The sequence below is a fragment of the Barbatula barbatula genome (genome assembly GCF_947034865.1).
Source record: "Barbatula barbatula genome assembly, chromosome: 10".
In the NCBI taxonomy this organism is placed as follows: Eukaryota; Metazoa; Chordata; class Actinopteri; order Cypriniformes; family Nemacheilidae; genus Barbatula; species Barbatula barbatula.
Window position 1 is genome coordinate 11,395,628 of NC_136773.1, and position 16,353 is coordinate 11,411,980.

General features: G+C 36.9%; 1 protein-coding gene across 3 annotated transcripts in view; it reads right to left on the reverse strand.

Annotated features, from left to right (window-relative positions):
• ltbp4 (latent transforming growth factor beta binding protein 4) overlaps window positions 1-15,903 on the reverse strand; it is a 54,027-nt gene extending 38,124 nt beyond the window's left edge. For 2 of the 3 annotated variants that reach the window (XM_079466037.1, XM_079466036.1), the window contains exons 1-4: window positions 15,541-15,885; window positions 11,148-11,218; window positions 9,457-9,736; window positions 4,690-4,877 (exon numbers count right to left, since the gene is read on the reverse strand). In XM_079466037.1, coding sequence (XP_079322163.1) covers window positions 4,690-4,877; window positions 9,457-9,736; window positions 11,148-11,218; window positions 15,541-15,749 — 748 coding nt within the window. In that variant the 5' untranslated portion in view covers window positions 15,750-15,885. Of the gene's footprint in view, window positions 1-4,689; window positions 4,878-9,456; window positions 9,737-11,147; window positions 11,219-15,540 lie in introns of all 3 variants that reach the window. The other variant, XM_079466035.1, reaches the window with a different exon arrangement.
• Window positions 15,904-16,353: the final 450 nt, after the last annotated feature.

The following is a 16,353-nucleotide window of genomic DNA, read 5'->3' on the forward strand; positions in this document are numbered from 1 at the left end:
ATATATTTTAAATTCATTGAACACCAACTGAAATATTTCAGGTCTTTTATGTTTTAATACTGATGATTTTGGCATACAGCTCATGAAAACCCAAAATTCCCTCAAAAAATCTCAAAAAATCTCAAAAAATTTGCATATCATGAAAAGGTTCTCTAAACGAGCTATTAACCTAATCATCTGAATCAACTAATTAACTCTAAACACCTGCAAAAGATTCCTGAGGCTTTTAAAAACTCCCAGCCTGGTTCATTACTCAAAACCGCAATCATGGGTAAGACTGCCGACCTGACTGCTGTCCAGAAGGCCATCATTGACACCCTCAAGCAAGAGGGTAAGACACAGAAAGAAATTTCTGAACGAATAGGCTGTTCCCAGAGTGCTGTATCAAGGCACCTCAGTGGGAAGTCTGTGGGAAGGAAAAAGTGTGGCAAAAAACGCTGCACAACGAGAAGAGGTGACCGGACCCTGAGGAAGATTGTGGAGAAGGACCGATTCCAGACCTTGGGGGACCTGCGGAAGCAGTGGACTGAGTCTGGAGTAGAAACATTCAGAGCCACCGTGTACAGGCGTGTGCAGGAAATGGGCTACAGAGAAGCAGCACTGGACTGTTGCTCAGTGCTCTAAAGTACTTTTTTCGGATGAAAGCTTATTTTGCATGTCATTCGGAAATCAAGGTGCCAGAGTCTGGAGGAAGACTGGGGAGAAGGAAATGCCAAAATGCCTGAAGTCCAGTGTCAAGTACCGACAGTCAGTGATGGTCTGGGTTGCCATGTCAGCTGCTGGTGTTGGTCCACTGTGTTTTATCAAGGGCAGGGTCAATGCAGCTAGCTATCAGGAGATTTTGGAGCTCTTCATGCTTCCATCTGCTGAAAAGCTTTATGGAGATGAAGATTTCATTTTTCAGCACGACCTGGCACCTGCTCACAGTGCCAAAACCACTGGTAAATGATTTACTGACCATGGTATTACTGTGCTCAACTGGCCTGCCAACTCTCCTGACCTGAACCCCGTAGAGAATATGTCGGATATTGTGAAGAGAAAGTTGAGAGACGCAAGACCCAACACTCTGGATGATCTTAAGGCCGCTATCGAAGCATCAACACCTCAGCAGTGCCACAGGCTGATTGCCTCCATGCCACGCCGCATTGAAGCAGTCATTTCTGCAAAAGGATTCCCGACCAAGTATTGAGTGCATAACTGAACATAATTATTTGATGGTTGACTTTTTGTATTATAAACACTTTTCTTTTATTGGTCGGATGAAATATGCTAATGTTTTGAGGAATTTTGGGTTTTCTTGAGCTGTATGCCAAAATCATCAGTATTAAAACAATAAAAGACCTGAAATATTTCAGTTGGTGTGCAATGAATCTAAAATATATGAAAGTTTAATTTTTATCATTACATTATGGAAAATAATGAACTTTATCACAATATGCTAATTTTTTTAGAAGGACCTGTATAATGTAACTATGGTACATTTGTGGTTACTGTGCTTTACAACAAATATCATACTTAAACTATGGTTGCTACAGTAAAAATATTCATTTGTATTAGGGCTTTTGTTGAGATATTAGCAGATCATAAGTTAAAGGAATAGTTCACCCAAAAATGGGGCATCTTGTACTACCATTGAATTTTTTCCTACAATGATAGTCAATAGTGTCCCAGGAGGCAAGATTTCTAACATTCTTCCAAATATCTTTCTCTGTGTTCATCCAAACAAAGAAATTTCATACAATCAAAATTATGATACAATTAGCATTTTTGGGTGAACTATCCCTTTAACATGTGGAATAGATAGCCTAAGAGGAATTTAAATTACAATTTTATATCAAGTATCAAATTCTTAAGCTTTCGATTCTGATTCCAGAATTGAAATTGTTTTTCGATTCCCACCCCATACCATGACTGCCGTATATATGAAAGTATAATGCACACCAGTTGTTATTACTGGACAGGGAAGTCAGTCACTTTGAGAGTACTTGTCAAAATGTGTCATGATGTCAGACTTAACATATTAATGAGGCAGAAAAACATGCCGTACCTTGGCAACCAGTCTTTGGTACGACTACGATTATATCACAAAATATTTATCAGACTGTCAGCAAAGCCCTTCACATGGTGGTGGGGTGGTTGTTACAGATGCTTAATTTAGATGGGCAGCATTGAAAAAAAGACATTTCAGAGGTAGTATAAAAAATGCTCAAAATTCTTAAATTAAGAAAAAATTAATTGAGAAGCAAAATGACTAATGTTTAGTCAAGTATCTGCCAATGGAAGAAAAATAAACACCATATAACTGACCATCACTTCATTACAACAGCTGAGAAGATCATTTGTCCACTCGTTTTAATATTATGTAGTGTGGATTTAGCATCAAGTGTACTTTTAAGATTGTTTTCAAACCTACAACTGCTTTCCCCCCATTTGGTCTGTTCCATTTACCATTGCTATTGGCTTCGGACAAACCGACACCGAAGAAAGTCATCACAGCATTCATCACAAGCATACCTAAATCCACTGTCAACAACATCTCACACAAGCATTCACATTTGGCAACACAAACTGGACAATAAAATCTTGATTGAGCGCTTAAGAGTCCAGGTATTGCGCAACACTCCTGACTCCATCAATAAAGATCTACAGTAATGTCTTCATCAAGTCCAGCCACAGCAGTATCACTGTGGCCAACTGCAATATCTTCATGTTATTAACACGAGTGTAAATATGTATGTGTGCCATCTTGCACGTTATCGCTAAAATAGGTAATTCATAAATAAAAAAGGTTCCACTCGGAATGTGGAGAGTCTATGTCACTCATTTCAAATTCTCCCGATATGGAAACTTGGACTCTACCTTTACAGTCTGCATTTGGTGGTGGATTTCGAGAGATTTGGCTTTCGGCAGGAGCCCTTTCTTTTTCCACGTGAGGTGACGTCTCTGGTTTAATTTCCATTTCAAAAGCCGAAAACCATTTACAATCTGATAATGGATGTATTTTACTACTGTAGTGTTTAATGTTAACATGACAGATAAGAAAGGTGAGCAGGAAAGCCCTGAGGTTACGTTTGGTTTTTTTTACAAATTGGCTCTCAATTCAAAAGCCAAGGACTGATGAAGAAAGGGCCTTCTGGGAAATATTTGTGGCCTCTGCTAAAGTTTGCACATCATTATGTAAAACTGCACTCGGATAAAGTAAAACTGTATATGCCAGCTCAAAGAAACATCTTCATAACAAAGTCATGGTTCCTTTTAAATTCCTTGAATTACCAAAAGATGCAGTGACACGCAGTTCAATGTCAGTAATCCCTAATCCTTCATTTATCAGATCTGGAATATTATTTAAGGGCTTCAAGACCATAAATCTGCAGACAAGCAACAGCAGACATGTGTCCTGTGATGTGCGTGTGTGTGTTAGTGAGTGAAAATGGGGTCAGACTCCCCACAGTTCCTATCTGTAACCACAGAGGGCCATTCCAACACTGAGGTCATGGAGACACAGGGGTTCCCATTAACCAAACACCACATTCATCTCCTGAGTAATTACTGCACCAACACCTCTGGGCCAAACTAAACAATTGCAGGAATCAGCTACAATGGCGTATCAGGGACTGTCCAAATCCAAACTAGCCCGAATCTACGGACAGATAAACCTTGTCGCTGCCTAAAAGTTTTCAAACCAGGAAACATGCCAAATTATCAAAACAAGATATAATGTAGCAAGTTATGTTTATTCTAAAGCCATTGCTGCTTCTTGAAGGTTAACATACTGACATATTTAACTTTAGAATGTACAATTTGCTTTTATAAATACAGTCCTAATATTATAGAAAAAGTCTCATTCCATACATCAGTTGACATATTATATTAGTCTGTCAACTACCCATGGCTTTTTTATCATAGAGAAAGTTTAGTTTAGTTTCAACTCAGTAAATGACTTTACGTTTTGAAACTTCTGTGCCTATTTACAGTTATTTTAGTTTTATTAATATTTTAAATGAAATGTTATTGGTAGTTTTCTTGTTTTTAATATTAATTTGGGTTACATTTTTAGCAATATGTTTTTGATATTTTATTATCAGTGTATTTTTTATAATGAGATTGAGATGAGATTCTGAGGCAACATTTCAATTTTCCGTTTAGTTTAAGTTTTTCCAATCATTTTTAGGCCAATATTTTATTTGATTTCACCAAGCATAAACTAAAATAAACAGATAAACATTAAATAATAATTAATAGTAAACAGAAACTAAATTAATCTAATATTTTATTTTATTAGAATAACCAGAAACTAAAATTAACAGATAAACAAGAAATAATAAACAGAAACCTTGCTACAAAAAATTAAAATGCGATGATATTTATTTATATAAAGTGCAGTACTATGATATAACTATGAGCACCACATTTCAAATCTGTTTATTTAATGAGAAATATTTGAGTTCATAACAACACTTCAAGAAACCTCAGAGACTTTGTTTTCTTCTAAAAATCTTGAGGAGTCACATGACAGATTACTGGATAACTATTTCAGGATACATTTTTTGAGACGCATAATACAAGCCTTTATTTAATCTCAGTGCTGTTTAGTAGAAACAACTGAGCTATTAAGACCTATACAGTAAGGTGTCCGTTTTGCATAAAACACATTGATTTTAAACATTGGTCTAGTTTGTATGGACTGACCTGCTGTGTAGATGAGGGTGTACTGGCCCCGTTGTGTGTGAAAGTTCTTTGTGCTGGAGACTGTTGTTACTTGAGTAGAAGAGGAGGACTGTAGTTTACTTCGCTCTGATTCAATGTATTTCAGTATAAGTCCTGTGATCTTCTCTCCAGCAGTTTTACTGGTCAGAGCTTTCTTCAGTACGGCTGACCTGAGACACAGTAAACCTACAATGAAACAAGTACATGCTTCCTCTTTGAAGACTAAAATACCTATATCCAATAAGAAGCATACACTGCATATATTACAGTAAAATATTATGATACATATATACAGTAGAAGGATAATGTAATAATATAGTATATAATAATATAATGTATATTTAAAAGATGTATATGCATTTCAGCGAATGACGACTCTGACGTTAGGTGCAGCATACAAAGTATGTTTTGTATTCTGATTCATAATAAAGAAGTACATTAAAAATAGAACCCACCATGATTCCAGACATTTGTAACACTTAAAAGCCATTCAAGCCATCTAATATTTCTGCTTTGAATTCAAATAGCGCATGGTTTTACAGTCCATTAAAAATATTAAAAGAGATCTGGCTAATATTACAAGAGAGCAGCAGAAACCAACTTTTTTTTCACATGGCAGCGGTTTCCTGAACAATTGCATGTCCAAGCTGAACCAAATGTTGCGAGTCCGCTCCAAACCTGCGGCCTGACTCAAAGTAAACATGACGGAGGTTTAGTGAAATATGACAGGGAATGGTTTGACATTACAGATGACATCATGTTTGAATATTTATACAGAAATGAAATGGGCACAGGCACACATACAAAGGCATCATGTTTCTTATTGCCATGTAAAAGAAACAGGTTGGTACTATGGCTGACTAAAACATAAGCTAATTTTCTTGAACACAGACTTTAAAGACATGCTGGTGAGAGTCCATAGCAAAACAGATTATGGACATTCATATTTACACACAGCCAGTGCCTCTCACACACACACACACACACACACACGCACACACACACACACACACACACACACACACACACACACACACACACACACACACACACGTAATGAATGTAAACACACCAGATATCCACTTGGGATGATTTGAGCAAGGTCCTATTCACTGAAAATCATGAAATAAGACAAGTGGGCAGATCCTAATACACAGCCCTGAGGATTTACAATATTTGCTCTAAGCTCTAACAAAATGAAAAATTTTCACATCTACTGTAGATCGTGGAACTGACTGTTGTGCTTCCTAAAGTGACTGTTTTTGCAGATGAACAATTTTTTTAAACAAACGCACGAACATATATACTGTACAATAAAGTAGTTTTCTTCCAAGTGCGATATTCCTTTTGGATTGTAAACCCAAATACATTTCGGTCTGTGTACACTAATACTCTGTTTGCTATTTTATGCTTTTAAGAAAATCCCCTTAACACTTTCTATAGTCAGGAACCCTTTCTGTAAACCTCTCTGTAATGAGTCACAACCTTTCGGAGAACATTTTAGACAAAGACGTTTCTAAAATATATACTGAACATAAACCCCATACCTTTCATACCGGACGCTTTCGTATAGAGATAAGCCGTGGAAATAACAGCAGAACTTTGTTGTTTTTGCAGTTGTTTACACTCCATGGGGCAGGTTGCCAGGCATGGAGCAATGCAAAACCAGAAAACCTATCATGCAATCTTGTTTATACATTGAATCTGATATCAAAAAAAGCTGTTGAAATCTCAGGAAATTGTAGCCTGTCAGTACAGGGTAAGCAACATTGGCCCGTCAGGTACAGCAGATGAAGCGGACCCTTAAATGGAGCTTTTCAATAGCCTATTGTGAGCGAGCTGTTTCCACAGGACCAGGCCCTTCCTTCCCAAACTTAAATTCTGACTATCTTGCTCAACAGTCTGACATCATGGCATAGACCAAGTGGGTCTAAACTACCTCAGAACAGGCAATAAAGCACTGGAACTCAAACCCAAACTATAACATTTGTTGTAGTTTATATTTATATAAAATAAATGGTTTTTATTATACTACATCAGACAGAGATTTTGCAGCTTCTTGACAGGCGAAATGAACAGTTTGGGAAAATAGTTGTTTATTCCATGTGAGTCTATTTACGAGGTACAACTCATGGTGGAACGTCTGAGTTTAACCATTTCATCAATATAAATGCGAACCACATGCAAATAAAATCCATTATCACTAGGTTGAAGACAGAGAGGTAAACTAGTCATTCTTGTTTGGCATTGATGAGTTCCTTCAAAAACACATCTGAATCTCTGCTCCCAAATGCAACTGGACGACCATGAACCATGACTGCCAAGCCCAATACACTTTCTTCAATACACCAAATCTTCAATTCTATCTTGTTTTGAGAGAGAGTAGATACGGTCCATATTGGATATCAAAGCTCAGATCAGAGACTTCCAAAGGACAAGACTTTTTCACTTTGTGATATTCATTGCCCCATCAATCTGAGATCAGATGAGGTGTGGCTCTCCAAACATAATACTTTTCTTCTAAATCTTTAAAGAGAGATCGTCTTTTGTTATTATGCATCTGAACGGAATACAAAAGACTCTCATAAATTAGCATCTGCTCATTGGACGTGCCAATCACAATAAATATGTCAGTTTAACAGTGAGCAGTCCTTCTTCTTGCTCAGATTATCCCGGTGAGATTAGTGTGATAGCTCAAGTTTTTGGATGAGGGTGGAATACTGCATGTGAAGAGAAGGGTTACTTAAGGTTTCTGACTGCAAAAAGAGAAGACAATCAACATAATTGTTTACAGTTGTTACAATGATTCATATTATGACAGCATTGAACATGTTAAATAGAATTAAAATCCTAAATATAAACATAAAATGTCCTTATTTAGTGTTAATTTAAGGAACTTGATCAGTGCTTTAGGTGTCCTCTTTACAGTGATGTACTCTATACAAGCGTTGTGCTGCCGTTTACTGGCTGCGGGATACAGTAGTGTGGGAATTTACAGTGGATCATGTGAATCTGGAGTTTGAGAGTGCCCCCTGTGGACAAGTTCTAGTAACAACATTTATTTTTGGAAAAACATTTGGGTAACACTTTACAATAAGGTTGTATCTGTTAATGTTAGTTAATGCAATAGCTAACTTGAAATAACAATGAACAATACTTCTAAAGCCTTTATTCACCTTTTTCGCATTTAATAATTAGTTTAAAATCAAATGTTGCAAATGTTAACATTGGTTAATACACCATGAACTAACATGAACAACTGTATTGATATTAACCAACATTAACAAGCATTAATAAATGCTAAAAACGATATTGCTCATTGTTGGTTAAAGAGACAGTTCACCCAAAAATGAAAACTCTGTCGTCATTCTGATGAGCACAGAGAAAGATATTTGGAAGAATGAATCAAACAGTTGACTCCCATAGTAGGAACAAATTCAATGGTAGTCAAAAGTGCCACAGAACTGTTTGCTGTCCTACGTTCTTCAAAATATATTCTGTTGTGTTCAACAGAACAAAGACATTTATAAAGCAATTTTTTCCTACTATGGCAGTCAAGGGTGGCTAGGAACTGTTTCGTTACAAACATTCTTCCAAATATCTTTCTCTGAGTACATCAAAACAAAGAAATACAGACTTGGAACAATTTGGTGAACTGCTCCTTTAATGTTAGTTCATGATTTACGAATGTTAACAAATACAACCGTAATGTAAAGCATTTGTAAAAGCACCAACATTTGTGTTTTTTTCCTAAGATGTATCAGAGCAAAACAATGCATGGTCAGCACACCACGGCTCCATGTGTGGGTTTTGGAGAGTAAAACAGGCATCCGAGTATAACAGTCATATGGGTTCCATCAGCAGGACTGTCACTGATAAAATGTGACGTTTTAAAGCTTACAAGAAAAAAATAAATAAGACAACTGTTTACTTTCACCCTCACATGCGTAACTGATATGATCTCACTTTAATGTGTCTCCTAACATAAACTGGGGGGGGTGTATGTCATAGAGTAAAGGTCAAATCACAGGTTTAAGTGTATAGGATTGTTCAGAATCACATATTGCCATTCTCCCACTGTTGATACTCGTACTTCCTACTAACATAGTCATACTTTTTTGCGGCATACAGCTTGTATATTCTGGACCTGCAAGTTCTAGATATGCATGGCATACCTGATGACTAATGCTTTTGAAACCGGATGCATAGTACACAAGTATATAAATAATTCATAGAATTATCATGAAGAATAAGGTTTTCCAACCGGCTACATTTTAATGTGACCTGTCATTCAGCTCCAATCGCCTTGTTAAGTCGCGACGTAAGGAGTACTGTTTCCGGGTCCAGGCCTCCACTCATTCCGCCATTTATGAGGTAGTTATTTAGGCGAAACATTTATAAACTCAGTATACACTACAGTCTCCAGTCTCACAGAATCTCAGACATCAATATTTTAATCATTTGTACAAATGAGACGCAGTGAGGCCATTTATGATTACGTTATGGACATAAAGGAGGGGATCTGCTTTCTTCTGGCAGTATTAGAGCACGCCATGACTATATAATAGCATTTTCCAATGGCATAGGATTAATAGCGTTTTGATACATTTTACTCTAAATTACCTTAAGTGTTTATTTTGGAGGTGATAACAAGTGCCATTCTCCTAATTTGAAGCGTTTAACATTTCTTGGTACTGTTTTGCATCTCACAGTTAAAAGTTTACCATACATTTACAAAAGTTCACTTACTTGAGCGGTTGCCACTGTAATGAATACGACTTGGCATCTCTGGGAGCTCGGTCCAAGTCAAACATGGAGACGTTCTGGCGGGTGGTGGTGAAAACTGCAGTGACTGCCGGTGTGGCTGTAGTTGAGGGTACGGTGGGACCATGCTGTGCTTCAAACCAGGAGCTCGGGGTTGAGGAAACATTAGCGTGCTGACAGCGATGACTGTGAAATCCAGGACGACACTGACAGATGTTCAACCGACGACAAATGGCTTTATTATGGCATCGGGGATGACATCTTGCTAGTGAGACCGTGACATACAGACAGAACATATATATTGTATTTTATGCCAACGTGGCAAAACGTTCTTTTAATATTTTTACAACTTGTAAAACGGAGCATTGCAGCCCCCCACAGAAACTCAGAAATTGGACAAATTTTACAGGTCTCAGGACCAAAACGTGTTGGGAAGCCCCACTCATTTTGTGCAAAGAGATGGGCTATTCCCCCTTAACCACAGGATCTGGGGCAGTTTTTCTGGTTGCTCTACCAAGTTGCACTGGCCCTTTAAAGGCACCTGGGTCAAGGGGTTAGTTATTAGAGTGTAAATCTATCTAAACAAGGATTAGCAATGGGTGGATTATGTAAGAAAGCTGAGGTACTGGATTACTTGTGGTCGAGAGCTCAGGCTGTTGAAAGCTGCCTTAACCTGGTATTGGCCTGGTGGTTTTGGCCTACTTAAGAGGAATGTTATAATGTTCAAACTCAAAAGTATGTTTTTACGGCAGAAACTCAAAGGGATTTCTGTGAGTGCAAATCTTTAATGCCCCACATAAGCCTAATAAAAATACATCAATAAAAACGGAATAAACAAAGAATGAATTGTGAACAAATAACAACAACAACAGCTACACACTAAAACAAAGAACCCTGTGTACAGTAAAACTAAATCAAAACCAGATTTACATGTGTTCACTAATGACCATTAACTTAAGAATCACTTGAGGCAATAAAAGAGGCTTGTCTATTGTATAATAGAAACTGTCTCCATCCACAGTGACATGGACGTAATCGTAATTGTGATCCATTAAACAACGGCGGTACCCATTGACTTCTATTTTATGGACAAAAAATACAATTCAAGTGAATAAGAACTGCCAATGTTTGGTTACCGACATGCTTCAAAATACCTTCTTTTGTGTTCTTCTGATGATGACAGAGTTGTATTAAAGACAATACAAGGCTGACCTAAAACTTGCACCCAATTTTTCACATAATTTGTTTGTTGTAAGGGTTAAAGCATAATCCGAGAAGCAAATTATGACTGATGTCATACAATCTGTGTGTTTTTTCCATTTACACACGTATAAGATCATATCTGTGACACATTCTGTTTAAACAAATTACTATTGGAAGGTTTGTTTTATACGTCATCCATCCTGTTTAAATGAAAGCTCATTGGCTTTGCACATCATCCCCCTTCTGTTTATGAATGAAGATGTTACAATAGCCAGCTGTGTTGATACTCCTGTTCATCCTGCACATTTTACAAGTGTGACAAAATAAACGGATTTGAGCAAGATAGATTCTGGCATCTATATATCTATATATATATATATATATATGTGTGTGTGTGTGTGTGTGTGTGTGTGTCTTTGTATCAACATGAAGTGTATTAACTCATCAGAAGTGAAGCCTGAAAATCTACTCACGTTTTGTGCATTGTCTGGTCTTGGGGTTGACTAGCCATGAAAGGCAACACCTAGTGCCACAAACGTTGGGTCTGCAAAAAGAGATCAACAGTGTCAGAGAGACCAAAGGTGATGGGGTGATTTGTATGATTTAAAAAAGCATAAGCACAAACTAAACCATCCTTTATTTTCACACACATCACGCTGTGTACAGTTGAGAAAAACGTCATTGCTTATTTGACTGTTTATTGCAGACTCCACGCAAATTCAATCTGTCGGGCATAATTGCGATTTAAACACCTCTGAAAGAGCAGCTTTAAAAGACTTACAATTGGTGGCCCCGGGCCCCTTAAGATGCATTGACTGGGTGAATAGCCTTGAGTTTAAGCTGACCCTTCACCCTGTGTTGTATTCAGATTGGACAAATAGCGGCGGAGAATAAAAACGGGGTGGAAGTTTGTTATGGACGCCCCTCTTGTTGGGCCTCTGCCCCTGCGCCAAGGCACATGAGAAATATTGCGTTTCCCAGAGCAGCGTAGGCATAGCACTTTTCAGATGGGTAAACTTTAGTGAATTAAGAGTTTTCCTTTAGATGCCCGGCAGCATCAATGTGTTTAGTGGCTTTGGGACATAAAGGTAATAGCACACTAGCACAACCCCACGACTTGTTTTAAACACTGACCGGCGTGCATAACTCCAAACCCTTCTGCAGCTCTGAGAGGGACTTTCTAATTAGTTACAGTTTTGTGCTTTTATTGTCTGGCTTCAGAAGATTACTGGAGCTTTATGTGAGGAAGAGAGATATGTGATCTCTTTTCAGCACAAGCTGATTGAGACAGAAGTTGTATTGGTGATCGGAGGCCAGAATGGCCTAAAACCTTTCAATAGAACTCGAAGAGTACTTAATACTAATTTAGGTTATTAAAGTTTAATGAAACTAGTTTACTTAAAATATTTCTGTTCATTGAAATGAAGTAAAACAGATCTAAATATTTGAACATATAAACGAAAATAGAAATGTTTATAGCCTTGGCAACTGAAAGTTTTTGCGCTCTTGGGGGCAAAAATGGGCCATTGGATGTATTCTCCTAGACATTCATGTATTTTCCTGAACTTTTCTCATAGCTGCGACAGATTGGATTTGACTCATCGTGATCGTTATATCAAAAACAAAGGTATAAAGTCCCATTTTTATTCTGCATGTTGTTATTTGCACTTCCGTCACAAATGACTATATTACTGTTGCTGAAGCATCTTTATCGCAAAACAGAGATCATATACTGACAGTAAAGCATAATACACTCTTAACAATGTATATTTTGTGATATTTTCAAACTATAATCTATAGTCACATTGTAAACAACGTTAAAGATAGTGACGTCAATAACGCCAACGAACGAGTGCGTCTCAAGAGGTTAAGTTGAGGCACTAAAATTATAACAAAAAATAAATAATGACTATATTTATATAGTTTATAGTTATATACTGTATGTAGCTAAATTAAAACAATGTAAAGAAAACTTTAAAATGCATTCATGAACCAATATGAAAAATAAACAAATAATTAGTAGAATGACAGGAACATACAACAAACAAAATTTTATACATTCAAATTTGTGGCTAGGTGTCGCTGGCGGTGTGAACGCACAGTAAATCTCTCACATTGCCCCTTTAAACTACAATAAAATTCTAAGACACAGATACAAAGATTTATCTACAAGCACATGTAAAAATGTAAATGATAAAAAATATAATTTTATATATATATATAAATTTATTTTCTCATGACTCATTATTTAATTGAAAGATTTTTTACACCAAAATCTATTAACAGCACACACTATAATGCACAGTATTAGTTTCCATAAGCATGTCTTTAAGTATTAGTATTCCCTTCATAATAGTGCATGCTACAGAAACATTAATATGCTTCTGTTCATCCTCAAACTGAAACTCTCACGTCCCAGACATGAACACTGAGCTCCTTTACCCCAGCCTATCTGTCTGATCTCATAAATAAAGGCCTTGACCCTTCACTATTAGACCCAAATAGGGAAATGCCTGCACTGGCAGAATGGAAAGTTAGTGTCCGCTTTTATTCCCAGTTTGGGTTTTAATGCGGACTCAACACCTAAACGATACATTCCCAATCAGACCTTAGCAATGTTGACAGAGCTGAAAGTGGGAGTGACCTCCCTCACATCAAATTACTCCATGTGGTAACCATGACACAACAGACAAACTGCAGTACTTAAAGGGATAGTTTAAGTGAATATTTTGTAATCATTTACTAACCCCAAAGTTGTTCCAAGATTGTATAAAATCTTTGTTTTGTTGACCACAAAAGAAGTTATTTTGAAGAATGTCGGAAACTAAACAGCTGTGGGGCACCATTAACTACCATAGTAGTTTGTTCCCTATACAGAAGTAAATAGTGCCCCAGATCTGTTTGGTTACAAACATTCTTATAAATGTCTTTCTTTCTAAATGTTTAACAGAACAACAAAATTTACACAGATTTGAAACAACTTAAGGTTGAGTAAATTGTTTTTCTTTTTTTTTCAATAAGGATAACTTAAAATCCACTCATAATTTTGAGAACAATTATGTTGTGTACGGGTATCGTCTCAAGAATGCAACGCCTGTTCTTTACAGGCTGTTTTGCATCTCTCGGCCTAAAGGCAACATTTAACATTTTGTTCTCCCTGTGTGAGCTGCGAATAAAGAAGGCAATGTTTCTAAGGCATCAAACAGAATGGAGCAATAAGCGAGTCTTTACATCTTTCCCAAAGTAAAACAGGCATGAGCACCTCAAACAAAGAGAGACAGATAAAGATTTCAAAAGTGCAATGCTGCACATTTATTTACATTTAGTCATTTAGCAGACCCTTTTATCCAAAGCGATTTAGCGAGTTCAGGCAGCAATAAGTCCTTAAAGAGTAATAGTACAATAGGTGCTAATACAAAGTTACTAGAGCAATAAGCGAATCTTTCCCAAAGTAAAACAAGCATGAGCACCTCAAACAAATAGGTTGTTTTAAAAAACTATATTAATAGCATTGCATTCCAAATAGAGTGAGAGAAAAATACAAAGTTTATGGTTTTCTTCTTGGTTCCAACTTTTTTCCTCAGCACCCCATAACAGAGCTCCAAACAGAGGCTCCTATAAAACTTTGACTGCAGTCATCGAGGTCAAACATGTGCGTTAACTGCTGGATTATCACAAAGCTCCCATTTGCTTGCCACCACCATCAATAAGGAATGAAAGTGTTTCTGTCCCCCTTTAAAATTTCAGAGGTGTCAAAGGCACCGTTGATGGGATCTGAATTGGAGCCCGTTCTTAAAACTTGCCTTTCGTGCTCTGAACTCCTGAACCTGCATTTGGCCTGTTCGCATTACTAAACTCCACAACAACACCTCCCTCTCCTTTCACAGCTTGTGAAAACGCTACTATATACTTCCTCCCTGCCACCAAAGAACGTTTAGTCAATGTCCTTGGATGACCTGTAGGCACAATGATATACACACAACGTCCAGGGTCTGTGGGATTGTTTCAGAAGAGCAGTGGTGCATGGTTAACTTTTGCAGAGATTCAATTGCAATTTAGCTCAATATGAATGCAAAAAGAGGAAGTCATTTTCTGCATTGTAATGGCTTAAAAAGACCAGTCGATATGTCTCAGCTTTTGCAGGATAATCATGAATTCCTCTCATTCTTCAAGGATCAACACTTCCGGTGAAAGCTTTGGGTGAAAGTTAGGGTCCTTAGTACCACCGTGAAGATATTTATGGTCAGTTTTTATGGTGTTATGATAATCCTTTATATAACTGTGGGGTGTCTGTTTAAAGTTAAGTGAGGAGCTGTCTTGTGGGATCTATAAATGGCTTGTAAATGTAGAACACTATGATACACCAGACAAAAAGCAACAGTTTAGACATCGGTAAAGACAAGGATTGGATGTTTAGTTAAAAGCATGACCGGCCTCCTTTGCAAGGAGTTCTGCTGGTATATAGTCAAAACATTTTTAATGTTCTTTGAATGTATACATAAGGCACTTCCTATGAATAACCCTTTTTAAATATCTTTGTTGTTTTCCCTTTTTCTATATTTTTCTACTTTCAGTTTTTGCTTTGCATCTGGACTAAAACGTCAAATTTGACATCGCAGTACTGTTATCATTGGCTCTTGTTTTTATTTTAAGTAGCCTAACTTAATAATAACAATAACCAAAGTTTCTAAAAAATGATTAAATGTTAATTGCACAATTATTGATTGAATTCATTTGTTTTGGAATCTAAAAAAATACTGAAATCACAAATAGAACTGAAAGTGTCTAATTTATTGTAGCCTACTAAAGCCTCTGTAAATTCAATTCAAGGCTGATGTTTGAGATGACTTCAAAGAACGCACTCACCCCTTTAAATCAACTTGTAATCGTGTAGTGTTGGTCTGAGGTCTTTGTCTCTGTGCTTTGCTCCGGGTTTGCGCAGAATCGTTGTTATTATGACCGATGTGATGTGACGATGACTGATCATTGACTGATGAGTTTGCGATCGCGAGTGAAATAACAGCTATAAATAGACTTGCAGATATGCAGAAAGACAGTCTCCTCTGTTCTGACATCGCTGTTCCGAATGCGGTACTTTTCAGTTGATTACTTTTGTTGTGTTGCTCTGAGATTGAAAGACAAAATCACTCATGCATCAGTGTAACTGGTTCCTCATTCATTGTATCGGCGTTTTCTCTCCATCTCTGTTCTGGCGCTCAGTCCGCAGACTTCACGAGTGACATGAATGAAAGAGGTGCAAAAGACTTTCAGCCAATCAGAATGATTTCTGCCTTGTAGGCAGAAGTCAGCCAACCAGAGCCCAGACTCAGAGAGCGACACGCTTGAGACTTTGTAAACATTACCTGAAAATTATCAACAGTTTAAAAAATGTAATTTCGTATTAACGTGTTTTATAGTTTTATATCGTTGGTTCACATAATTTATTCTTATCATATTATTTATACGGGTTTAATTTATTATTCATTCATATTTTCATGAGGGGGAGCTGCACTCTTATATTCCCCATTATCAAAATAAAAGCCACAATCAAAACAAACTTAATTTTTTGTTGTTAACTAATCATATAAAAAATGCATATGTAATGATATACAATAATAATTAAACTAATTTATTTTCTTATTTTTTTATTTATTTTTATTTATCAAAAGTAAGTGTTAA